The 27,003-nt window shown below is 36.5% G+C and overlaps 1 protein-coding gene across 8 annotated transcripts in view; it reads right to left on the reverse strand.

Moving 5' to 3' along the window:
- Positions 1 to 27,003, reverse strand: part of TPK1 (thiamin pyrophosphokinase 1) — a 393,588-nt gene that overhangs the window by 125,661 nt on the left and 240,924 nt on the right. For all 8 annotated transcript variants that reach the window (XM_055284382.2, XM_055284383.2, XM_055284385.2 and 5 more), the window contains exon 7: positions 15,259 to 15,405. In XM_055284382.2, the coding sequence (XP_055140357.1) occupies positions 15,259 to 15,405 (147 nt within the window). The remainder of the gene's footprint in view (positions 1 to 15,258; positions 15,406 to 27,003) is intronic.

A 27,003-nucleotide genomic window follows, 5' to 3' on the forward strand; every position in this document is an offset into this window, starting at 1 on the left:
CAAGGATGATCTCTATTACTGCATATAGAGTAGGCTCCAAAATAAAGTAAGTGGGGAAAAAAAAGAGACAAATGCTTATAGTATACTAGATTTCTTTTATTAAGAATAAGAGGAAAAGGAAATATATATACTTTTTAAATATTTTGTGCAAGAATTTCAAAGATTCTGAAAGAGGATGGTGGTAGTGAGGCTAGGAATGAAAAGAAGACATCTCCTAAGACTGTCTTCTTGTTGACCTTTGCTGTCTGAACTATGTAATTACTTTAAATAATAATGTGAAATTGAAAACTAAAGCCTTATAATTTCAAATAAACTACAACAAATGAATCTAATATTTTAATAAATTGATATAGTCACAGAAAGAACAAAACTTTGCATTTCAAGTGACAAACTTTAGAGACAATACTCTGACTGAGATATAACTTAACTACAGAAACACTTCCAAAGTCTTTAATTTCACTCAGTTTTACTGTTTGTATAAATATGAGTATCCTAATTTTGAAACTAATTACTATATATTATAGTATAAAGTATGTTATTTCAAACCAGAATTTTTAAAAGACATATAAACATAAAAAAATTTAAAAATTCATATTAAAACTGAATTCAAAATATCAATATTAACTCATGATTTATAGATATATATGTATACGTATACACACACACACAATTTTTCTTAGCTCTGTTCACTGGAAGTCTAAAAGCAATACCACCACAGTAGAAATAAGCACACTTATTGCTCAGATCTTGGCTTCTAAATATTATTCCCCATATTGAAGTATTTAGAATAATATGATACGATATCTGCAACATATTTTCAAGTGGCTCAAAAAGAAAATACTTCTATATAGAGATACTAAATAGAATATATGTGATAAAGTGTTAAAAGTTAAAAATGTTTGGAACATATTGTTCACTGTTCTATTTTTAAAAATTCTCTGTATGTGGCCAGGTGCGGTGGCTCACGCCTGTAATCCCAGCACTTTGAGAGGCCAAGGCAGGCGGATCACGAGGTCAAGAGATAAGAGACCATCCTGGCCAACATGGTGAAACCCCGTCTCTACTAAAAATACAAAAATTAGCTGGGCACGGTGGTGCACGCCTGTAGTTCCAGCTACTCAGGAAGCTAAGGCAGGAGAACTGCTTGAACCCGGGAGGCGGAGGTTGCAGTGAGCCAAGATTGCGCCACTGCTCTCCAGCCTGGCAACAGAGTGAGACTCCATCTCAAAAAACAAAAAAAATCTGTATGTATGATAATTTTCATAATTAAAAAATTGATTGGGGAGAAAAAAGCCACATAGATTATTTCAGTGCTGATATGGATATGTCCCCACTCAAATCTCATCTTGAATTTTAGCTTCTATAATTCCCACATATTGTGAGAGGGACCCAGTGGGAGGTAAATGAATCATGGGGGCAGGTTTTTCCCATGCTCTTCTTGTGATACTGATTAAATCTCAGAGATCTGATGGTTTTATAAAGGGCAGTTCCCCTGCACGCCCTCTCTTGCCTGCCACCATGTCAGATGTGCTTTTGCTCCTCCTTCACCTTCTGCCATGATTGTGAGGCCTCCCCAGCCATGTGGAACTGTGAGTCCATTAAACCTCTTTTTCTTTATACATTACCCAGTCTTGGGTACGTCTTTATTAGCAGTGTGAGAACAGACTAATACAAATGCTTACTCCTAGGTGAACCTCACAGTGCGTAGAAGATACGTAAAACTGGTTATTTTTTTCTTAATCCTTTTGGAGCCTTCCATATGTATCCAATAAAATTTAGAGAGTAACTATGGATTCTTATAAAGAAAAGGTATAGAAGTCGCGTTCAGAAAATTCCTGGACTGTTGATGGATTTACCATGGATTCACCATGTTGTTCTATGCATAGTTTCTTCATCTCAGAAGTAGGAAAAATGTACCTAGCCTGCTTACTTAAAAGGGCAGCTGGGAGAATCAAATGAGATGATGACGAAGGTAGTTCATAAATTGTAAAAGTGTTAAGTGTACAAAAGTGTTCAGTATATAAGTAAAAATGTTATTGTTTTTTAATTTTCCATCCTTTTGGATATTTTATAAATCATGCGCAGCAGTCAAGAGATTTAGTATATTAATATTCAGTATATCTTCAATGTTTAGACTATCGAATCTACTTAATATTTTATAAGCAGTTTCTCAGTCTGATTCAGAAAACAATATGAAATTGAGAATACCTCTCCTCTTCTATGTTTATTCAAAGTAAGTTTCTCTCTCTGTGTGTGTCTATCACCTTAGGTTATATCCTGCTAACCTGCTTTCAGACTCTGAAACTTTTTAAAAAAATATTTCGCTGGTATACTATTCTATATATATCTAAGTCATATATCATAATTCAGATAATAACAAAGTTATGAAGAATTAATTAGAGCTTTTAAAAGACACACATACCAGTTTTCAAAAACAAAAAAAAATCCTTCTCAATAGACCTGAGATCTAGAATCCTTACTTTCCTTTTTCTTAGTAAAACTATGTGGTGTGTGCGTGTACTTATATATTACATGTGTTCTATGTATATGTATGTATTATGGGGGAGGGAGACATCTTACACGATTCCTTGAAGGAGCTTCAAAATATCTAGGGTGAATGTACGGTCTGAATAAATACCCTCCAGCCCCACCTGTCCTAGCTTAACTTTCTTTGTAAAATTTTCCACTTTTCTTCACTTTAAGTTTTGATCACTTTCAGAACAAGTAAGATGAAAATTCTCCCACATTTGAAGGAAAAAACCTTAATTGGCCGAGAACTAGAACAACCCAGCTGGAGCTGTGTGGAGCTCTTTATATAGAAACGTTCACTTATGCCAATCTTCTTCCCAGAGGCTCATTTCATTTCCCTGCTGGTAACACTCAAATCACTTCACAGTTCATTGATAACTGCATTGGCAACCTTTTGTTTTCAATCAAAGGAAGATGCTGCAGCAATGCTCAATTGAACTAAGTATACATGACACAGTGTACCAGTGTCCTTGCCACAGAGGACTGTGGGAGGGGGGATACAGGAAAAGATGACATCCTGCATCCAATATTCCATTACTTTACCTAGAATTGGATTATAATAAATTATGGTGACAGAGCTCAGACAAATGCTGATGCCATCTTTCTATTTTCTATTGTTGCACCTGCACACAGCACTCTTATGGATTGCATCAAGTCTCCAAACTGATTCTCTGTCACTCATGGTTGAAAATAAAAGGCCAATGTACAAATAAGTTTTTAAACAATTTCCATGAAGATTGAATTTGATATTTCCTCCCTTACTGCTTTGAAATCACTGAGGGTCACAATAGGTTTTTGCTGATGAACATCTTTCTACAAAGCTTCCTTGGTGAAAGACTTCTTTAAGGTCAAGGAACCTCTATGCTGTGTGGGTGAGAGGCAGGTATCAGGCTAGTGTCTCACTCCTTTCCCCTTGAAACATCATCATATATAGGTTGCTTTAAAGCCCACCACCACCACCACCACCACCACCACCACTATCTGCATGTATTTGTTCAGCAGTAACATGCTACCAACCACCAAAAGAAACAATCACTGCCCCAAGTAAGCACCCAAAATACAAGGAAAAAGGCAAATGTCAAATGCGAAATAAGTGGAGCAAGTTATAGCCTCTGACTCCTAACCAGGGATGTCCAGGCAGCCCACATTTTATAACACGAGGCAATATTGGATGCTTCTGGTAATGGACTAATGCATTTAGATTATCTAAAACTTCCTATTTATTTAGACTTGGCTAGCATTAGATAAACTGTGATAACTGTTATTTCATCTTTTATCAAAACATGCAATTATATGTTTTTTAAAGTTCAGAAACAAGAAAAGTTATAACTCAATAAATTTTGTTTTAGGTTTAGAGTATTTGAGGCCCAAAGGAGAAAAAAAAAAAAAAAAAAACATTAAAAAAAGTGCTTGGTTGTTCCTAATGTTCCTCACGCACTTGCCTCCCAATTCATCTGTTGAAACCTAATCACCAATGTGATAGTATTAAGAGGTAGAGCCTTAGGGAGGCAATTAAGTAATGAGGGCAGAGCCCTCATGAATGCGATTAGTACCTTTAAAAAAAGAGGTCCTAGAGAGCTTAGTTGCCCCTTCTGCTATGGGAGAACACAGTAAGAAAGGGCCAACCAGCCAAGGGGCCCTCACCAGACATTCAATCTACTGGCGTCTTGATCTTGGACTTCCCAATCTCCATAACTATGAGAGATGAATTTCTGTTGTTTATAAAACCAAGTTTATGGTATTTTGTTATAGCAGCTGGAATAAGCGAAGACAAAAGATGATAAAAGTGATCCAGATGAAGGAGGTTTAGAGGGTTTCTTTGGAAATGCTGCATAGAAGACAAAAATTTTGAGTCGGGTTTTAAAAGACAAAAATGACTTAAAAATATATTTGAAAGTGTACAGTGAGTTCAGAAAAGCAGAGAAAAGAGTACTTGTGGAATGTTCGGACCAGTTTTCCCTAGACCAGAAAAGGAGTCTAAAAGGTTTGAAACAGAGTTCCACCATGCCTTAGCCCCATACCACAGATGTTCAAGTAGAAGAGGTGTCAAAGGGTTTATAAGAGATGTGGAGCTGGGGTTTGGGCCAGGAGATTCTTTTTCTTTTTCTTTTTTTTTTTCTGGAAGAAAATATTGGTTAAAAGTAGGGTGAAAAGTACTTCTCCAGTGTATGCTGGTATAATTAGTGTCCATGAATATCTGCAGCATTTTACAGACATGCAGCATGGCAGCTGCACTCTCAGTCATGCTGCACAAGATACAAAGGCAAAATCCCAAATACATGTGCTATGGTTTTGTTTTTAACTTGGAAAAATGGTCTCACCAAAACAGTTTTATAAGCCATTATTAGTTCCCAGTTTAGCACAAAAAAATCAACTTCTATAAGGGAATGACAAAAAAGGGTAAACAGTAACACAAAAGAAAACAAATATATTTCAACTGCCCTTCCCATTTAATACTCAACTCATAGTAATATAGTTTCCACCCATATTGTGCCATAGAAACTTATCAAAATTTCTTCCTGGCTAATTTCTTCCTAGCTGCCAAATCCATTGTATCCTATTTATTCTTGACATCCAAGCTCATCACTCTTTTGCCTTTTTACATATTGACAATTTTCAAGGTATACCTCCAGGCCAGACCATATATCCTTCGAGGCAATTCCATTTGGTTCCAAAGATAGATCTTTCTCTTTATATCCCAGAGTCAACTGCTGATCTTCCCATTTTGATCTGCTCTTCCCATTTGCTCTATCTCAAAGAAGGACAGCACCCAGTTCCCTAATGCAGGATGCAGGTATTACACCGACTCCTCCTTCTGCATTTCTACGATGAAGACTTCTGAGCACACCTCCCAACAAACTCCATCATCTTTCCTTCACTCTCATGTTTACTTAAGTTTACTCACCATTTGTTCCTTGGATTTCCAAGAGAATTGGTTGGCCTCTATTTCTTCCATAAACAATCTATACTCCCACCAAATTAAACTTTCTAAAATGTCAATCAAATGCCACTCATTTGATTAAAAAAACCCTTAAAACCTGACCTTTATTCTCAATATAGAGACCACTTCCTGGGGATTCAAGGAAGCCCTCATGCTCTAGAGCCTGCTTCCCTCCAGCTGCACCTCCAATGGCTCCCCATGATCCAGCAGTTTGCTGTTCCCCAAACGTGCCAAGTTTTCTTGTTGCTTTATATTCCTTCCACATTAAATGTCATTATTCCTTTCTTTGCCTGACTTCTTAGCAGTCTGGAGTTCAGATATCATCTCCATATCACTTATGGAGTCTTGATATCATCTCTTAGAAACTATTCAAGTCTCCAAAACTGATTCTCCATAACTCATGGTTGAAAGGAAAGGCCAATGTTCACATAAGTTTTCAAACAGTTTCCATGAAGACTGAATTCGGTATTTCCTCCTATACTGCTTTGGAATCACTGAGGGATCACCTTAAGTTTTTGCTGATGGACATCTTCCTATAAATCTTTCCCAGTGAAAGGCTTCTTTAAGGTCAAAGGGCCTGCATGCTGCATGGGTGAGTGGCAGGTATTAGGGTTGGGGACCACTGGCCCTGTGTCCCGTCTGGGTGAGATGCTTGATTCCTGCCATCCCCCTAGCTCCCCGTGTTTTCTCATACGTATTTCTGAATTTTAATATTTATTCTGTCTCTTGTACTAAACTGTGAGCAGCAGAATAAAGGCAGTGCCTTTTATTTCTGTACTCTGAGTGCCTATCACAGTGTCTATCACATCATAGGTATTTACTGAATGTTTGTTTTTGAAGTATCCTACTCTGTGAATCAACAAAACAGACAATAATAGCTACAAGGTAAAGACAAGTGTATAGTTTAACTTCTTAAATGAAAATTAGTTTAATTGAACATGGATAAAACCATAGAGGAAAATTTTCTATGGAGATTTAAAGGGAACATTAGGGCACTTAAAAAATGAGAACTGTATAGCTCTGGAATTTTATTATCTTGTTTCATACTAAAATGCAAGGTTTTCCTGCTTACGTGTATGAAATTAACACATACTACAACAGGATAGATTTTTGTGTTATTTTTTTAAATGCCATGTAGAGGAGGAGGAAAAAAAGAACACAAAGGAAAGGGGAAAGAAAAGGAGAGAATGAGTACTGAAAATTGTTTCCTAGAAAGCCAGGCAACACTTTAAGAGAGGGAAAAGAAGAGGACGCTTAGCAAAGATGTGTCCGTGTGCATTCCATGTGAAGAAGAATCTGCTGCACTGGCATGGCAGAGCAAACAAGTCCAAGAAAGGAGAGAACCAGGCAAGGACAGAATTTGAAGGTAAAGAGTATTTCAGCCAGGCGTTGAACCCTGAGTGGCAAAACTTTCCCAGGGCAACAAGCTGAGGTGGGTGTAGGCCAGGTAGGAACAGGTATTCACAATGTGCCTTTTGGAAGATGGAGGGAGGTTGGGAAGGTCAATGTAACAGGCCATTTCTGGTATGAAATGCCTATGGCCCTTTTTCAGACTATTACTGCATCAGATCTTTTTCAATTTCAGTATCAATTACCTACCAAAGAAACACTGCATATAACCTTGGGCAGATCACATAAATGTCTCTGCAATTGCTCATCTATAAAATGATCTCTAAAGCTTTACACTATTTACGCTATTTAATAGTTTATTATATTTAATAATATATATTTAATAGTTCTGTGATACTATGTAGTTTATACTAGGAATTCTAAAAGGCCAAGCAACAATAAAAATTACATGAAAGATACAGAGGAAGAATAAAATAATAATGATTATTCCAAAGAAGGGAATTAAAATGGGTAATAAATAGTGTGGGAAGATTTCAGTGTTGTCTAAAATTGAGAACTCTCTGTCGCCTACTTGAAATCACGCTGAGAATCACTTCTTTGATGTTATCACTGATGACGTTGTGCTGGACATGTGCGCACAAGGGTAGACCGACCCAAACGCCCAGTTCTCAGCAGAAACCATCAGGCATAACAAATTTATATCATGAATATTCAGCTTCTTTCTATCAAACTCTCAGCATATTTTATCATATTCATTACCAGCATTACAAATGTATAATGTAAATAATGTTAGGACATTATATAGTAAATAATTGATCTGGTGAAAGAGAAAAAAAAAACAAGCAGCAGTAAAGCATGACTAAAATGATGAGGAAGAAATATTTACAACATATTTGCAAGTTTGCTCCAGTGAGATAAAAACTGACAGAAGTCTGCTCTGTGTCACCTTCTCCTATATCAGATACTGGAATCCTGAGCGGGAATCCACCGAGCAAGGTTTAGGATAATCTAAAAGGCATGCCTTATTAACTCTTGGACATCTCATTTCTTGGATATAAATCCTATTAACTTGTATTACAAACTGCCATAAAACTTGGAGATAAAAGATAATTTATGCTCAGTGTACAGAAGCTAATGTTTCTGTACTCCTGAGAAGCACAGGACCAGAAAATGAGAAAGTATGTATGTGAAACCTGGAGCCGCCCACACTCCGCACAGGCAGCGTGATAAACATGGCTCCGAGCAGCTGACTCTTCAGCAGGAAGATGGCCTAACTAGTTACTGACATCAGCGATGTTTCATGTCTGAAATGTCTGTCATCTATTTCATAGCATCCCCTCCTCATAAAAGGTGATGATGTCTTATCAAGAACACATTTCTGGAAGTAAAAGAAGGATGTTTATTTTAAGGAAGGGACTATGATGGATCCTATTTTGAATTTTCTATTTTTCAAATGGCAAATTGAACATTCCTACAAAGTAAATGCTACCTACCAACGTGTTCACTCATAATGACATTCTGACCCATAGTAAGTGAAATATGCCCAAAATACCATATGAAAAACCTTACATGCTAAAAAAAGCAACCAGCTAAAAAAAAATTCCAAACGTCTTCCCATATTCATTTTAACTGGAACTACCTCATTGTATCCTTGTTTTAAAATTCAATTTATAACTAATAAAAATACATCACAGAGAGGGGACTGAAAAGAGAACACACACTTTAGACTTAAACAAACTATACACTTTAAGTGAATTGCTACTATGACATATAGATCAGTCTGAAATGACTAAAATAATCTTAATGAATGGAAGATAATTACTTATTTACACAACCTAGTCTCATGAGAGTCTCACATGTAAACACTCCAAAAGAAACACAGAACATCACAGAAAGATTAAGATGATACGAGGATAGGCTTTGTTAAAAAGATCAAGAAAAGTGCATTCTGGTTCCAGGGACTAGGACTATTCTAGCCAATTAAAATTAGTGTAGCAGATATAACACAAGCTCTCTTACCAAGTTACTAGACTAAAAAAATTATCAGATAAACAGTTGCTATAAGATGACTTATTCCTCCTATTATCTTTAATTTCAAATCATCTAATTGAAAAAAAAATTATAAAACACACTAGGCTCAAATCTCACACTCATAATAATTAACATTTATATTGAATTTTTACCACTTTAGCAAAGCTTAATGGTAAATCATTTAGTCTGCTTAAATGATGAAAGATTATTGTTAGATATAAATTTTATTATAAAACTTCAGAAAGTCATTTTTCCTTAAGGATACAGCAACAAGATGAGGTATATCCTTAAAGTGCATCCAAGATTTATCTTACTTGAAAATAATATCATAGGGGAAAAAACATTTATGTACACATACACACACACACACACACACATATATTTATATATACACATGCACACACTAACCAACCATCAGTTATATACTGCTTATGGATAATTACCAGCCTATGGGCTGTGACTTGTTTCAAGGGTTTATTATGTGCATCTTAGTCCATTAACCCATGAAGGAGGAAATGCAATGTTGTGGAAAAAGTGTTGAGACAAAACACTTCACTGTGTGACCATATTATCCTACTTTTCTCCCAGTATTGTTATAAGGCTCAGATGAGATGCTTCTTGTAAAAGTATCAGTATTATCTTCCTCAACAACTATATGTTGACTTTAAAAAAAATTAAAAATTTAAAGTTTTTTTTTCCCAGTAGATTGTATAACATTTTATTTTTTTGTTTTCTTTATTATTTATTATTTATTTTTTATTATTGTACTTTAAGTTTAGGTTAATGTGCAGGTTTGTTACATATGTATCTATGTGCCATGTTGGTCTCCTGCACCCATTAACTCGTCATTTAGCATTAGGTGTATCTCCTAATGCTATCCCTCCCCCCTCCCCCGACCCCACAATAGTCCCCTGAGTGTGATGTTCCCCTTCCTGTGTCCATGTGTTCTCATTGTTCAATTCCCACCTATGAGTGAGAACATGCGTTGTTTGGTTTTTTGTCCTTGTGATAGTTTACTGAGAATGATGGTTTCCAGTTTCATCCATGTCCCTACAAAGGACATGAACTCATCATTTTTTTATGGCTGCATAGTATTCCATGGTGTATATGTGCCACATTTTCTTAATCCAGTCTATCGTTGTTGGACATTTGGGTTGGTTCCAAGTCTTTGCTATTGTGAATAGTGCCGCAATGAACATACGTGTGCATGTGTCTTCATAGCAGCATGATTTGTAGTCCTTTGGGTATATACCCAGTAATGGTATGGCTGGGTCAAATGGTATTTCTAGTTCTAGATCCCTGAGGAATCGACACACCAACTTCCACAAACTAGTTTACAGTCCCACCAACAGTGTAAAAGTGTTCCTATTTCTCCACATCCTCTCCAGCACCTGTTGTTTCCTGACTTTTTAATGATGGCCATTCTAACTGGTGTGAGATGGTATCTCATTGTGGTTTTGATTTGCATTTCTCTGATGGCCAGTGATGATGAGCATTTTTTAAAGTCATTCTTTATCTGGCACTAAAGCATACGAGACATTTTCTTAAGCCTACTTTTGCAATATTTTTAAATGATTTCAGTTTAAATTTATAACATTTCTCCTGCCCGTCCTGTGACTGTATATTCTAAAAATAATGAACAGTCTGCTGTAGATGTCCATTCTGAATACCTTCCCCAAAGTATGCACACTATGTAATGCACAGGCACATTTAGTGCATGTATCACATATATTAATAACACAGTTATATGAAGTAACACCTGACAGAGCCAGTTCAGACCCAATGGTACAAGTCTCATTTTTAGGATGTAGAATGCTTCTGTGTAGTAATTCTATAATTGTTTTTTTTTTTTTTTTTGACGAAGTTTTCCTCTTGTTACCCAGGCTAGAGCACAGTGGCGCAATCTCGGCTTACTGCAACCTCCACCTCCCGTGTTCAAGCGATTCTCCTGCCTCAGCCTTCCAAGTAGCTGGGATTATAGGCATGCACCACCACGCCTGGCTAATTTTGTATTTTTAGTAGAGACATGGTGAACCATGTTGGTCAGGATGGTCTCAAACTCCTGACCTCAGGTGATTGGCCCGCGTCGGCCTCCCAAAGTGCTGGGATTATAGGCGTGAGCCACCACAGCTGGTCTATAGTAGTTTTTAACTGATCTTTAGTATTAAACCCATTCACAGGTATACAATTAAAACTTGTTACCAATATGGTGGATCACATGAGATCCATCCATACCTTAAACCCCTAAACATATTCACTTCAACATATGCATTTGTGTTACTAATTTTCTTGCTATTTGCTTACTAAAAGTGATAGAAAAGCAGAGAGCCAGGCTGTGTCTCCAGAAAGAACTCCCTAGAACAGAGTGGCCAAGACGAGCAAAGGCTGTACTGCTAACCCCACAGATGGAGGCCTGTGCCTGCCATTGTCACTCCCTTAAAGAACAGAGAGTGTAATCTTGCATGAGATTTTTGCACCACGCTATGTAATAACTACTTCATTAGGATAAGGTAATTTTGTAGTTATTCCAATGACACAAAATCAAAATTATCACAGAGAGAATCTACATTGCATTATATTTGAGGATTTGGCTACACAGGTACCCTTAACATGTTTACCACTTTAGAGAACTGGGGATTCTGCCTTAATAACTAACTAAAGCCTAACACATTGTATGTTACATTCCTATAAGTTATGTAGGGTCACGATTCCAGAATTTCTTTCAAGATATCCGTGTCTGGCAGTTTGAGGGAGACTTGCTTTGTAAATCAGTGTTTCCTCTTCCTGGGCCCACAAGCTTCATTTCCTAGACTGCCTTTGCAGTTGGGCTGGGGCAGCAGAACTTCATTCCTGCGGAAGGTGGCACAGGCTATAGGCAGGCCTGGCCTTTAAAAAACGTGGTGCCACATTCTACCAATCAGTTTCTCTGCTTCAGCAATGTGTTCCAGTTAGCTTAGATATAAAATGTGGGATGCCTCTCAAGCCACATCAGATATTCTATTAATAAGAAAAAAAAACTTAATAAACCTCATCTTGGAAAACCTCTCAGATCTGGAATTGATCATTACTGCAACATAGACAGGGGGTGGGGGGTAACTGAGGTACAGAGGCAATATGATAGATTAGTGCCCTGGCCAACTGAAAACAATAAAAATATTTAAAAAATATTAAGAGAATCTTCTAAAATGCATCAAATGTATCTTTAAAAAAAAAAGAATTCTAGGAGGCAGAGGCTGCAGTGAGCCTAGATCATGCCACTGCACTCCAGCCTGGGCAACAGAGGGAGGCTCTGTCTCCAAAAAAAAAAAAAAAGAAGAAAAAGAAAGAAAAAGAATTTTGCCCAGAAGCCAAAAACTACATTTTGATATAAAAAGAAGGCCAAGGCTAACTTTCATCTGGAGAGTGGTTAGCAAATCAGATGAACCTGAGCTTCAGTTTCTAAAGCCCCCAACTAGGGAAGGTTGTCAGAAGACAAAGCCCAAGGCCTGCCCAAGGTGGACATCTAAAAGGATGCTGTACCACATAAAGCAGAGATCCGAAATATCAAGATGAATATGAATAACACTCCCACTGGTCTGCTAGGAAAAGTGGCCAACCAAACTTTGGCACTCCATAACTGAGATGAGAAAAGTCTCCCCTGAGCATTTGTAACCAGACATCAAATTCTCAGCAGTGTTACACTCAAGAGTCTACACTGACAACGTGGTCCAAAATAGTCTCAGACAAAATGTCCTAAGTAGTTAATGCTCCCACAGAACTGGGCTACAAGTCCACTCAGCAGCCAGGCAAAAGCAAATGTAAATTCTCCTTGGATTTACTTTTAACCCACGCCTCAAATAATTCCCACACTTAAAGTTCTCAGAAATGTGAGGTCCCGCCGAAAATCATAAAACAGAGAAGGAATTGAGGTCACGAAATATGAAAGCAAAAGTGAACATAAAAGGCAGCTGGCTTACATTAGAATTATTCTAGACTATAAAACCAGTTTGATAATTATGTTTTAAGAAACAGCCCCTCGAAAATGTGAGTGAAGGGCAAGCATGTTAAGAAAGAATAATCATGGCAGGAATTAAAAATGCAGAGGGTGGGTCTAGCTGCAGATAGGTAGAGATGAAGCGGGACAGTGAACAGAACACAGAGGTAGTGAAGAACTTCAGAATGCAGCCGAGAGAGATTAAGACATAGAAAATACGAAAGTGCTGAGATATATATGGCACAAGTAGAGGATCTTAAATACATTTAATTGGAGGTACAGAAGAAAAGAGAAAAAGAAAAAGGCAATATTTGAAAACATAATAGTTGAGAGTTTTCCAGAAATGATGACAGACAACAATCTATAAATGGAAGAAAATCCAATGAATCCCAAGCCAAATGCATTTCAGAAAGCTCATAATTATACCAATTATAGGGAAAATACAGAAACCCAAAACAGTAAAAATACCTTAATGTAGAATTCATATTTTAGATGTGGCTTATTCTATCAGTGAATCTGCCAATTATAATTTTAAAAAGTATTGTACTGCATCTTTAACTAGTAATATATTGACCAGAGCATCTATACAGAGACAAGTTACAACTGAATACTTTAGCAGTCATACCATCAATTCAGTGCAATATAACAAAGCCCATTGCTTCACAATAGTAGTAAGTTTGAAACTTCAGAAACTGTTGGGAGTCTATGGGTATTTAACAAATTTGATAAGAAATCTAAAAAGCATATCTGTACTGCTAACCAAAATCTTTTAATGACTTTCCAAAACCTATGGCAAAAAGAAGTTCACATTCCATTGTGTGGAATTTAAAGCTCTTCATAATCAGTATCCCGATTAGTTTTCTAGTCTTATCTTCTGGCATTTTTCCATACCACAGCCCATATTTTAGCTGCACAGAATTACCTATAAATCCTATAACATATCCTGCATCTCCGTGTTTCTTTCCTGGCTCCTCTTGAATTAAATAACTTTCCCATCATCTTCCATAGCAAGAATCTACTCATCCTTGAAGACTCTGTTGAATTGTAAGCTTAGTAGAAGGTATGCTGCATGAAAGGATTTCTGTTTATATTGTTAACTGCTCTATCCCTAGAAAGGAGCCTGGCAAATAGCAGGTACTCAGTAAATGTTTGTTGAATTACTTGAGTGAATACAATGTGAGTGCCTCTGTGAAGACTTTTCTTACTACACACATGCCCCAGTTTTCAGTTATTTCATTTTTTGGTACTAATCTTTCAACACTGAATTGTGATTACATTTGTATAAATGGATCTTTCATTGCACTTAATCTGGAGAGCAAAGATCATACGCAACTATTTATTTTTATCCTTAATTGCTATGCAGTGCAACAAATACGTAGAAGGCAGTCTGTAACTGTTGATGAAATAAATGGATAGTATAGTTTGAAATCTGAATTCTTCTCCTCCCCTTCCATATTTACCCAGAAAGCAACATGGCTAGGACACGCAAAGAGCCAGGAAAAAAATGTAAAACTGGCTAAAGAATAGTGAGCATGCACTAAACCCACCCTATTAACCAAACCACAATTCCTAGTTACGCCGGCTACAGATGGTGTGTAGCAACAGGGTAGAAGCAAAATTGTAAGTAGTAGACTACAATGAGAGGCAAAAATGGAAGGAACTATCCACTAATATACCTAATGTTAAATGACGAGTTAATGGGTGCAGCACACCAACATGGCACGTGTATACATATGTAACAAACCTGCACGTTGTGCACATGTTCCCTAAAACTTAAAGTATAATTAAAAAAAAAGTTACCAAATGATATTTTTAAACTGAAATCCACCAATAAACCTCATAAAACTTGTTTGTTTAGTAAGAATTCTGTTCTATGCACTACATTGAGAGAAAATGTCGTTAATGTTTATCATTGGAAATGAAAGACATCATTAGAAATTATTCCGAGACAGAGAACTAATCACCAGGCAACTTATGAATAGTAAAAGCTAAAGATTGTCTTCTAAGTGCCTAATGAAATCAAAGCCAGTTTCCAACTATATCCAATTATAATGACAACACTCAAAATACATAAGAATTACATTAGCAACATTTGCCAAGCCTTGTGTTTCCCCTACTGAGGTTTTTCTCAAATATCATTCACATTCAGCTGTTCAAAACGCAAAAAGTGCTCAATTTAATTCTTAGTCGATTTAGAGTTACGACATTTTCTCTTGTTTTCTAGATAAAATAAAATGAAAACTTTCAGGATCCTCCTCCACATTTTTGCTGGTCAGTGACCTGGGACAAAACTAAAGTGGCCACAAGAAAGAGCACATGTTAAATCCACTCACAGTTCAAAGACCCAAGCAGGGCCAATGTTTTCTCCTAGTCTACTCAAGTGGTAGAAGCTTTGTGAAGGAAAGGACTTACATTATATTCACTTTTGACTTACTGGTTGGAGCAGGTAGATCAGCGATTCCTCTTGGATTATTATAATTGGAAAAGGAGTGATGTGAGTCGCTTGGAACAAGGTATTCACAGATGCCATAATCTGGTCAAAACGCCCAGCAAGGCCTCCTAGTGTCACGATCACATCAACCTAAGCAAGGAAGGTAAAACTGGGAGTCACATAGAGTCACATATAAAAAATAAGTAAAAATACAGAATATTGGTGTTTAAGTTTTAAAATAATACATTAAAAAGACTTAATGTGTGATCCATAAAGATGGCATGACTTTAGAATAATAACCTGTTAACCAAGCACCAACAGAACCTGTTCAATTCCTAGAGAAATAGGTGGTATCAGGTCATGAAGCCAAATGTTGTGTTTCTCTGCTTCAATGATTACACCAGGGATTTTGCAAAGTGCTTTACGTACAAGATGTTCAAGAGTTTGACGAATGAATAAATGAAGACATTGCAAGAAAAGACTCATTAGCCTAAGGAAGAAATAGATTAATTGCCATACTGTGGGAATGTATACTTCAAAATGGGGTTCCATAACAGCACTAAAAGTAAATTACAGAGAAGAACCAAGTTCTGAAATAAGTTTCCTATTTGTGACCTTATCAGAATGTAAAAAGAATGGGAATTTTTACTAAGGGTAACATGCTTCACATTAAGCTTAAAATACTTTAAGACAGGCAAACCAATAGCTAAAAGAGTGTAACTGTATTGTTTGTAACACAAAGGATAAATGCTTCAGGGGATGCATACCCCAGTTTCCATGATGTGATTATTACACACTGCACACCTGTACTAAAATATCTGTATGTTCCCCAGAAATATATACATCTAGTATGTACCCAGGAACATCAAAAATTAAAAATCAAAGAAACCAGGCAGGCCGGGCACAGTGGCTCACGCCTGTAATCCCAGCACTTTGGGAGGCTGAGGCGGGCAGATCACGAGGTCAAGAGATCGAGATCATCCTGGCCAACATGATGAAACCCTGTCTCTACTAAAAATACAAAAATTAGCTGGGCCCACGTGGTGGTGTGCACCTGTAGTCCCAGCTACTGGGGAGGCTGAGGCAGGAGAATCACTTGAACCCAGGAGGCAGAGGTTGCGGTGAGCCGAGACTGCGCCACTGCACTCCAGCCTGGGTGACAGGGTGAGACTCTGTCTCACAAAAAAGAAAAAAAGAAACAGAAACCAGGCAAACCATGTATCTGAAGGATCTATTATTCTCCCTGGAGATCTTTTTAGAATTCGAAGAATTAGGTTTTGTGGCTCAGAAAGACCATGTACTCTAGGAAGTATGTATTACTCCAAATACACAGGCAATGTCCAGGACATCTGTTAATATTCAGAGAAAAGAGTTAACTTGTAAGCCATTAGACATAGACTTATCAAACGGATGGATGGCTTCTGTTTGTGATATCAAGTTAGGTACATGATTTCTATTTATGTTTTGGAGGCCTTATTAAGAGGGCCTCTACAGACCAGCTGGGAAAGGCCCAGAGATTATTTATGACTTCAGGAAAACTAGAGCATTTGCTTTAAACTGAAGAGAAATAAGTAAATAAGAAATTGTATTAAAAATATAGAGAAAGTTCTAAGGCTGCAGTAAAAAGCTCATGGCATATTCCTATCCACATAATCCTAAATTCATATCAGAAGCAAGGCCTGACAAAAGTTTATTCACTATACAGAATCTGAAATCCCCTTTTTAGGTCCTTAATTTTTCATTACTATACACTAAGCCTTGAGGGATCCCATAACCTTTAAGACTGAAATTTAATCCCCATCTTCTGCAATGGGATATCATGATGAATAAGTAATATCTGTAAATCAATCATTAATTTTTTTCAGAAGAAAGTAGCAGCAAGATTACTTCTCATCACTACTCATTTTCCCTACAGGAGTATTTAGCAAGATTGATTAAAAACACTAGAGGATCAATGCAAGCTGCAGGTGGGGCAGAAAAGGAATTGGCTTTGGATCATTTTTGCAGTTCTTTAGTTCTGGCTGTAAGTAGGACATTTGATATTCACAGAGATATCGGAAAGAGGACAGAGTATTCAATCTAAAATAGACCATTTATAGACTGCAAGTGTGTCTTTTCTATGTGAACCCAAACCCCGGTGCATTTATTTCTAACATTAGCCAGTCACACTTTTTTATAAACATTGACATACTTGTGAATCTCTCCTTCTAGAGGAGGCCTATGAATCACAGTCGCTAGCACAGTGTTTGCAACAGAGTAGACAACAGGTATTTACTGAGCTTCCCTTGAGCATATAAATACTCAGGAAAAACTGAATAAATAACCAGAGAGGCAAGAAGCTAATTATTAGGCTGAGTTAACATCACCTAACTCCTACAAAATAGTACCTTCTTACTTGGAAATGATTCCAACAGGTAGTAACTTTTGAAAAAAAAGCAAACACGTCATATTTATTAGCTCAGATATACATCTGATGCTTTTATAAGCTTCATTTACAAGCTGATGACAAGAAAAATTCAACCAGTGTTTGTTGATCATTTACCATGTGCTAGGAAATATCCTAAACAATTAGGATATATCAGCAAAAACACATAAGCCCCTGCTTTCATGGTGTTAATATTCAAATGAAGGATAATATACACTTGATAAAAAGGTTTTTTTAAATGAACATATAAGTTAGAATGTGAAAAAGGTGGTAAATGCTAAAAAAGAATAATAGAGTGGAGAAAGGAAGATAAAAAATGTTGGCTGGGGGGATGTTTCAACTTTAAATAAAAGAGCTACAGTAGGCTGCATTGGAAAAGTAATAAAGTAGACAAAGACTTGAAAGAAGTTGAGGGAATTAGCCACATATGTGGACATCTGGGGCAGGAGAGTAGGGGGTGGGATGATGTTTCAGAGAACAGACTGTAGTAATATAGTGACAATGTTCCATGGCTACAGGCATTGGCAAAGAGCTTTAGAAGTTAAGTTGCTAGAGCAAAATGAGAAATTAGTAGAAGTAGGAAAAATCAGGGTAAGATACAAGTGTTAGATTTAGATAGAGCTTTGTTAAATCATTGCAAAGTCTTTGGTTTTTATTAACATTAAATCGGGGCCATTTTGGGCTGAGGATTGACATGATCTATATATTTTAAAAAGTTACCATGCTGCGTGTGTTGAGAATAAACTGTGGAAAGGCAAGAAGGAAAGTCAGGAGATATAAAGAGATCATTATAGTAATACAGATAAGAGATAAGTTTGCTACCCCTTATTACTCCATCAAACATGATTATCCATGGCATCTACACAGCAAAACTCAGTGGTCAATTCCCAGTCCTTTTATTACTTCACCCTTCAGCAATATCTGACAAGTGAAAAAAAGTAAGGATAGCTTAAGAGACTTATGGGACACCATCAAGTATAACAGCTTACACATTACTGGTGTACTAGAAGAACAAGAGAAAGAGAAAAGAACAGAAAATATATTTGAAGAAATAATGGCAGAAAACATCCCCAGCCTGGGGAAGGAAATAGAAAGCAAATCCAAGAAGCCTATGATAAATCAAATAAGATAAATCCAAAAAAGACCCACATCAACACACATCACTGTCAAAATGTCAAAAGTTAGGGTGTTGAAAGCAGCAAGGAAGAAGTGAATTGTCACATGTAAAGGAATCTCCACAAAAGTATCAGTGTATTTCTCAGCAGAAATATTGCAGGCCAGAAGGGAGTTAAATGATACATTCAAAATCCTGAAGGGGGATGGGGGTTGTTCTGTCAACCAAGAATACTACTCCCAGCAATATTGTCTTTTGAAAATGAAGAGGTAATAAACACTTACTCAGACAAACAAAAACTGAGAGAGCTTATCATCACTAGACTTGTCTTATAAGAAATGCCAAAGAGAGTTCTTCAAGCAGAAGAGGATACTAATTAGTAACATTAAAATATATGAAAGTATAAAACTTTAAGTATAAAAGCAAGTATATTGTCAAATCCAATACACTCTAACACCGAAACAGTGCTGGATAAACAATTATACCTCTAGTATAAAGGATAAAAGGCAAAATTACCAAAAACAAAACTACAGCTTTAATAATTTTTCAAGTGATTATATATTATAAAAAAACATAAAGCAAGACATTAAAAACATAAAATGTGGGAAGTAGAAGAGTAAATGTGTAGTGTATGTGATCAAAATTAAGATATCAATTTAAAATAGCCAGTTTTAAGTATAAGATGTTTTATGTAAACCTCAGGGTAACCACAAAGCAAAATCCTATAAGAGATACACAAAAGATAAGAAGAAAAGATCTAAAGCATACCACTACAGGGAGCCATCAAACCACAAAGGAAGAACATGAGAGGAAAAAAAGAACAGAAGATCTAAAAAACAACTGCTCTACAGAAAACAATGAACAAAATGGCACTAGTAAGTCTGCACCTATCAATAATTATTTAAATGTAAATGGATTAACTTTTCCAATCAAAAAGCATAGAGTGGTTGAATATATTGTTTTAAAGACTCAATGTGGAATGCTTTTTTTATTCCTTCATTTTCAGTCTATGAGTGTTCTTTGAAGACTTGCTTTACTTTAAAGGACACTCGTAGGCTGAAGGTGAAGAAATAAAAAAGACATTACATGAAAATGGAAACAAAAAGAATGCAGGGGCAGCTATACATAATACAAACAAAATAGACTTTAGGTAGAAAACAGTAAAAATAGACAAAGAAGATTCTTATATACTGACAAAGGGATCAATTCATCAAGAGGATATAATAATTGTAAATATATGTCCACCCAACATTAGAGCACCTAAATATATAAAGTAAACATTAAGAGATCTGAAAGGAGACAAAGACTTCAACACAATACTAGTAGGAGATTTAAATACCCCACTTTAAACATTAGAAACATTAGACAGGTCATCCAGACAGAAAATCAATAAGAAAACACTGGACTTGAACTGTACTTTAAAGTACCACAAATGGACCCAAAAGACATATATAGAACATTCTATCCAACAGCAACAGAAGACACAATCTTCTTAAGTGCACATGGAACATTCTCCAGAATACATCATATGTTAGGTCATGGAACAAGTCTAACAAATTTAAGAAGATAAAAATCATATTAAGTATCTTCAACATAGTCCTGAAAGTCCTAGCCAGAGCAATTAGGCAAGAGAAAGAAATAAAAAGCATCCAAACAGGAAAGGATGAAGTGAAATTGTATCTGTTTGTTGATGTCATGATCTTATTAATATATACAGAAAATCCTAAAGAAGCTACCAAAAAATGGTTTAAACTGATAAATTCAGTAAAGTTGTAGGGTGCAAAATAAAAAATCAGTAGTTTCTATATAGTAACAATGAACTGTCTGAAAAAGAAGAAAACAATCCCATTAATAACAGGATCAAAAAATGTTTAGGAGTAAATTTAATCAAATTATAAGTGAAAGATCTGAATACTAAAAACTATAAAACACTAATAAAAAATTAAAGATGACACAAATAAATTAAAAGATATTCCATGTTCTTGAATTGGAAGAATTAATATTGTTAAAATATCCATATTACTCACAATGCTACAGATTCAATGTAATCCCTATAAAAATTCCAATGTAGTTCTTCACAGACATAGAAAAAAAATTCCTAAAATTCATGTGGAGTCCTAAAAGACATCAAATAGACAAAGCAATAATCAATAAAAAGAATAAAGCTGGAGGTATCACACTACTAGATTTCAAAATATATTACAATGCTATAGTAATCAAAACAGCATGATACTGACATAAAAACAGATTCATCAACCAATGGAGTAGGATGGGAGCTCCAAAATAAACCCACATATCTATGGTCAATTGATTTTCAACAAAATTGTGAAGAACACACATTGGAGAAAGTGTAGTCTCTTTAATAAATGATGTTGGGAAAACTAGATATCTACATAAGAAAGAAAGAAATTGGAGGCCAGGCATAGCAGTTCATGTTTGTAATCCCAGAACTTACGGAGGCCAAAGCAAGAGGATTGCTTGAGGCCAGGAGTTCAAGACCAGCCTAGGCAACACAGCAAGACCCCATCTCTACCAAAATAAATAAATAAATAAAAGGTAAAAAATAAAAAAAATTAGCTTTGCATGGTGGCACGCATCTGTAGTGGCAGCTACTTGGGAAGCTGAGGCAGAAGGATCGCTTGAGTCTGGGAGTTGCTTGGGTCCTTACCTCACCCCTTATGAAAGAATCAACTCAAAATATATTAAGGATTTACACATACGAGCAGAAACCATAAAACATAAGAAGAAAACATAGAGAAAAAGCTCTATGACTGACATTATTCTGGGTAGAAACTTCTTAGATAATGACCCCAAAATCACAAGTTACAGGGCTAAAATAGACAAATGGGATTGGTTCAAACTAAAAGGCATCTGCACAGCAATAGAAACAATTAATAAAGGAGGCACCCATGAGCTGGGAGAAAATACTTGCAAATCATACATCAGATAAGGGGCTACTATTCGAAATATACAAGAAACTCAGACTACTCTGTAACAAGATAACAAATAACCCTTTTAAAATATAGGCAAAGGATTTGAAGACCATTTCTCAAAAGAAAACATAGAAATGGCCAACAGATATGTGAAGAAATGCTCAACATGCTTTAATTATCAGATTAATGCAAATTAAAACCACAGTGAATTATCACCTCACAACTTTTAGATTGACTATTATCAAAGAGTTGAAAGATAAGTGTTGGTGAAGATGTGGGGAAAAGGGAAACCTTATACATACACTATTGGTGGTTTTACAAATTAGTACAGCTATTTTTCAAAAAAATGTACGGAATTTCCTCTAAAAACTGAAAATAGAATCACGATATGATCCAGCAATCCCACTACTGGGACATACCCAATGGAATGGAAATCGGTATGCTGATGAGATAACTGCATTCCTGCATTCACTGCAGCATTATTCACAATATAGTCAAGATATGGAAATAACCCAAGTATCCACCAAATGGGTTAAAAACTGTGGTATCTATAAATAATGGAATACAATTCAGCCTTTAAAAATAAACTAGGAAATTACATCATTTGTGACATGAATGAACCTATATAAGCCAGAAACAATGAAACAAATACTGTCTGATCTCATATGTGGAATCTATAAAAGTCAAACTCATAGAAGTGGAGAGTAAAATGATCATTATCAGAGGCTGGTGTATGGGGGAAAAAAAGACATTGGTCAATGAGTACAAAGTTACAGTTAGAAGAAATAAGGTCTGGTCTATTTCACAGCACAGTGATGACAGTTAATAATGTATATTTCAAAATAGCTAAAAGTGAGGATTTTCAATGTTCTCACCACAAAGAAATGATAAATACTTAAAGTGATGGATACTCAAATTATCCTGATTTGATCATTCCACAATGTATATACATGTATCAAAATATCACTGTGTACCCCATAAACATATACAGTCAATTAAAAATTTAAAAAATATTTATGCATACATACATAAAGGTACTCAGCACATACCTATTATGCCATATTTTAAATATATAAAATGTAAAATATCAATTTCTGACTGCTTTCCATATATTTCCTGAAGTCAGGATATTTTACATGGACCTTTTTGTTTACCAGATGAGTGTGATGGGAATAAAGGTGGCCTGTGGTTTTCATATGCAATCCCATCTAGCGAAAAGGACCTTGAAACCCTGGATTAAAACATTGGAGGTCTAGCTATAGCACTGTATGCTACTTAAGTAGCCATAGAACCACATATATGTTACATGACCACTTTGTGATCTAGGTCATTCATCTGTAAAGGAAGGGGATGTACTAAATTCATTATCATATTTTTCAAGATTCTTTTCACTTATAAGTCCATATAAGGTTCTCTGTTTTCCACCATAATAAGTTAAATAGTCATAGTGTGTATTTTGTTTGGAAAATAAATGCAAAACTCAGCTTTGCATTATTTACCTTAATAGAATCATGACAAGACTGGTTGAGGGACATATAGCACCAAAAGAGAATTTCATTTTTCTATTATGGCAGTAAAAATCTTTTAGTAAACAAATGACAAGTTTTACTCCATATGTCCTCAAAAAGACTTAGAGACAGTATGCACGAAGTCTACAGCAGGCACAGTGGCTGTCAGCATATTTTAATTACATTTACTTTCCATAAATTGAATTCTAGAAATGCATAAATGGACAATTTCTTTGTGGCTCTCCCTGATAGATAGGGTGATCATAATATTTAATGTACAAACTGAGACACTTTTGAAAGTAAAAATGGGGCATTATAAATAAATTACACCAAGAATACAGGCATAAACTGGGACTATCTCATGTAAACCAAGGCATATGTTTACCCTACTGTCTGATAGTTACAACTAACATTAGCACAGCAACTTAACAAAATTAAACACTAGGGTATAAAAAATTTAGATTATGCTTAATAAGTTTCCTTTAACTCTCAAAGATGTGTACTGCACTCCAGCGAGGCTTCAACAGAATAATGAAATTCTTGGTTTGTTTGATCCTATAATTTGAAGATGGAAGAGCCAATAAAGGGTTTGGAGGAATGAGTGGGATCAAGATAGAGCAAGAACAAATAATCTAACCAAAAAAAAAAAAAAAGCAATACTAAAACATGTTTTAGTAAGCCTACAAAATAATTCTACTGATTAATATGAAGCTCAATGAGAAACCAGAGAAAGTAAAGAACTCGTATTTTATAGTACCAAGGTATGTTATATGAACAAACACAGGATATATCTTGTTGCATCTTGTCAGGCTACGGAAGCACTACTACAGGGATCCTGTTTCCATTTCAAGCAGGCTATATTATAATGTAAGGTCCAGTTTAATGTAAGCATGTTTGGGTGAGATAGAAATAATGCCTCTTGCAATGCCAAAATTTTGAGGCTTCCATTCATAGATAAGAAAACCAAGGAAACTCTAGATTTATCTCAAATAATGCTTATTTCATCATCGTTGCCACAGCCTTAATTCAGAAATCATAATTCTCACATGGATAATTCCACTGGCCTTCTTATCTACAATGTTGCTTCTATAACCAAGTCTTTCAATTGGTTATGACAGTAAGTTTTCCAAATATTAAATCTGAGCTTGCCAATGTTCTGCTTAAAATTAGGTATTGGTGCCGGGCGCAGTGGCTCACGCCTGTAATCCCAGCACTTTGGGAGGCTGAGGCGGGTGGATCATGAGGTCAGGAGATCAAGACCATCCTGGCTAACACGGTGAAACCCCGTCTCTACTAAAAATACAAAAAACTTAGCCGGGCGTGGTGGCGGGCGCCTGTAGTCCCAGCTACTCCGGAGGCTGAGGCAGGAGAATGGTGTGAACCTGGGAGGTGGAGGTTGCAGTGAGACGAGATTGCACCACTGCACTCCAGCCTGGCAACCTGGGCGACAGAGCGAGACTCCATCTCAAAAAAAAAAAAAAATTAGGTATTGGTTCTTCAGGCTCCACAAGATGAAGTCCATTTGCCTCCAGTTCTGTCCCATAAATCACATCTTCAACTCCCACCCCACATTTACATTCTAGAAATACAATCAGCTCTCTGTATCCATGGGTTCTGCATCCATAGGTTTCAACCAACTATGGATCAAAAATACACAGAAAAAAAACTGTGTCTGTACTGAACATGGGCAGATTTTTTTCCTTGCCATTATTCCTTAATCAATACAGTATAACAGTTATTACATAGTATTGACATTGTATTAGGTATTATAAATAATCTAGAGATGACTTAAAGTATACAGAATGAGGTACATAGGTTATATGCAAATACTATGCCATTTTATATCAGGAACATGAGCATCCACAGATTTTGGTATGCATGGTAGGTCCTGGAACAAATCCCCCATAGATACCAAGGGACAACCATACTTTAATTCTCAGAAAATGGCCAGGCGTGGTGGCTCACGCCTATAATTCCAGTACTCTGGGAGGCCGAGGCAGGTGGATCACCTGAAGTCAGGAGTTTGAGACCAGCCTGACCAATATGATGAAACCCCATCTCTACTAAAAACACAAAAATTAGCCGGAGATGGTGGCATGAGCCTGTTATGGCATGATGGCACACATCTATAGTCCCAGCTACACGGGAGGCTGAGGCAGGAGAATCGCTTGAACCCGGGAGGAGGAGGTTGCAGTGATCCAAGATCGCGCCATTGCACTCCAGCCTGGGCAACAAGAGCAAAACTCAGTCTCAAAAAAAAAAAAAAAAAATCCCAGAAAACATCACAAGATTTCCAACTTTAGTGCTTAAACTATCACCTTTCCCCTCCTTTCCTTGTAAAGCATGTAATTACTGTATTTCCAAACGATGCCTACCTCCACCACCTAAAAAAGTGAACTTGGTTGGATAGAGTGTTTTCATCCTACTTTTCTAAACTCTTAACAGAGTGTTATTAAGAAATGTGATAAATGTGTTGTCTTAGCTCTGGCCGCTTTAACAAATTAGACTGAGTAGCTAAACAGCATTTATTTCTCACAGTTCTGGAGGCTGGAAAGCCCAAGAGCAAGGTGTCAGCAGATGCAGCTCTGGTGAGGACGCTCTTCCTGGTTTGCAGATGGCCATCTATTCATTGCATCCTCACATGGTCAGGGCAGAGAGCAGAGAGGAACAAGCTGTTTTTTATAAGGGCTAATCCGATTCATGAAGTCTCCACTCCCCTGAACGAATTACCTTCCGAAGGTCCAACCTCCTAAATACAGTCACACTGGGGGTAGGATTTCAACATATGAATTTTGGGAGACACAAACACTCAGTCTATAACACATGATTATAAAAAATCTTTTTTTCAACACGTTATTTAAAAAAAAAAGATGTTTTTAAAAAAGGAGGATGAACACACACATGAAGAGTCAGCAATGTATACAAGCTTCTTTGCATCTGAAAAACTACGGGAGCTGTGATGAGGATCTGTGCTAAGATATGTGTCTGCTATAAACCATAATCCCCTGGTAAAAGTTTTAGCATAAAATCCCAGGCAGTCTATACCCTCATTAACTCTCTAGCACTGATGCCCCTGTACCTCTCTGAGAGCTCAGCCAAGGGACTCCAACTTCCTTGCATAAGTCTTAGTCTTGCTGGCAGAGGTCCTTGACACACTAAGATAGGAACCAGCAGTAGAAAAGTCCAGGAGAGATTGACCAATCCCAGTAAAGTTCTCTGCTAGCTTGTTAAAGGAAGCAAATGTAAATATTGCCTGAAACCAGGGTGTATGTGTGATTATTACATTCTCTCAGGACTGCCTACTCTTTGACAGCCTAGAATTAAGGGGTTTACCTTTAACTCTGAATACTCAAAATAAATACTCCCCTTATTCTGGTTAGCCCTTACTATACCTTCAAGACTCAGCAGACTGACCACCTCCACTAGGAAGGAGTCTTTAAACACTCTAGGCTGGAAAACGTTTGCTTCCAATGGGCTTCTCACTCACCCTATCAGACTTCTACTGTAGCACTACTGACAGTGTATGAAGATAATCTGATTACAAGTGCATCCACCCCAAAAGACAGGACCGTCTTAGAGTCAGAAACTGGGTCTCATTCAGTTTGCATTTCTCAATCTATAATACTTAGCAGAGTGCCTGGCACATGCATAATAGATATTTGTTAGCTGAATAGTTTTAGTTTTGAGGTTTCAATTTTGTCAAAAAAAGATCAATCAGCACCAAGTATATACTTTAAGGCTAATTTCTGAGGTCTCTATTCCTTTCTC

Source organism: Symphalangus syndactylus, chromosome 6, assembly GCF_028878055.3.
Source record: "Symphalangus syndactylus isolate Jambi chromosome 6, NHGRI_mSymSyn1-v2.1_pri, whole genome shotgun sequence".
In the NCBI taxonomy this organism is placed as follows: domain Eukaryota; kingdom Metazoa; phylum Chordata; class Mammalia; order Primates; family Hylobatidae; genus Symphalangus; species Symphalangus syndactylus.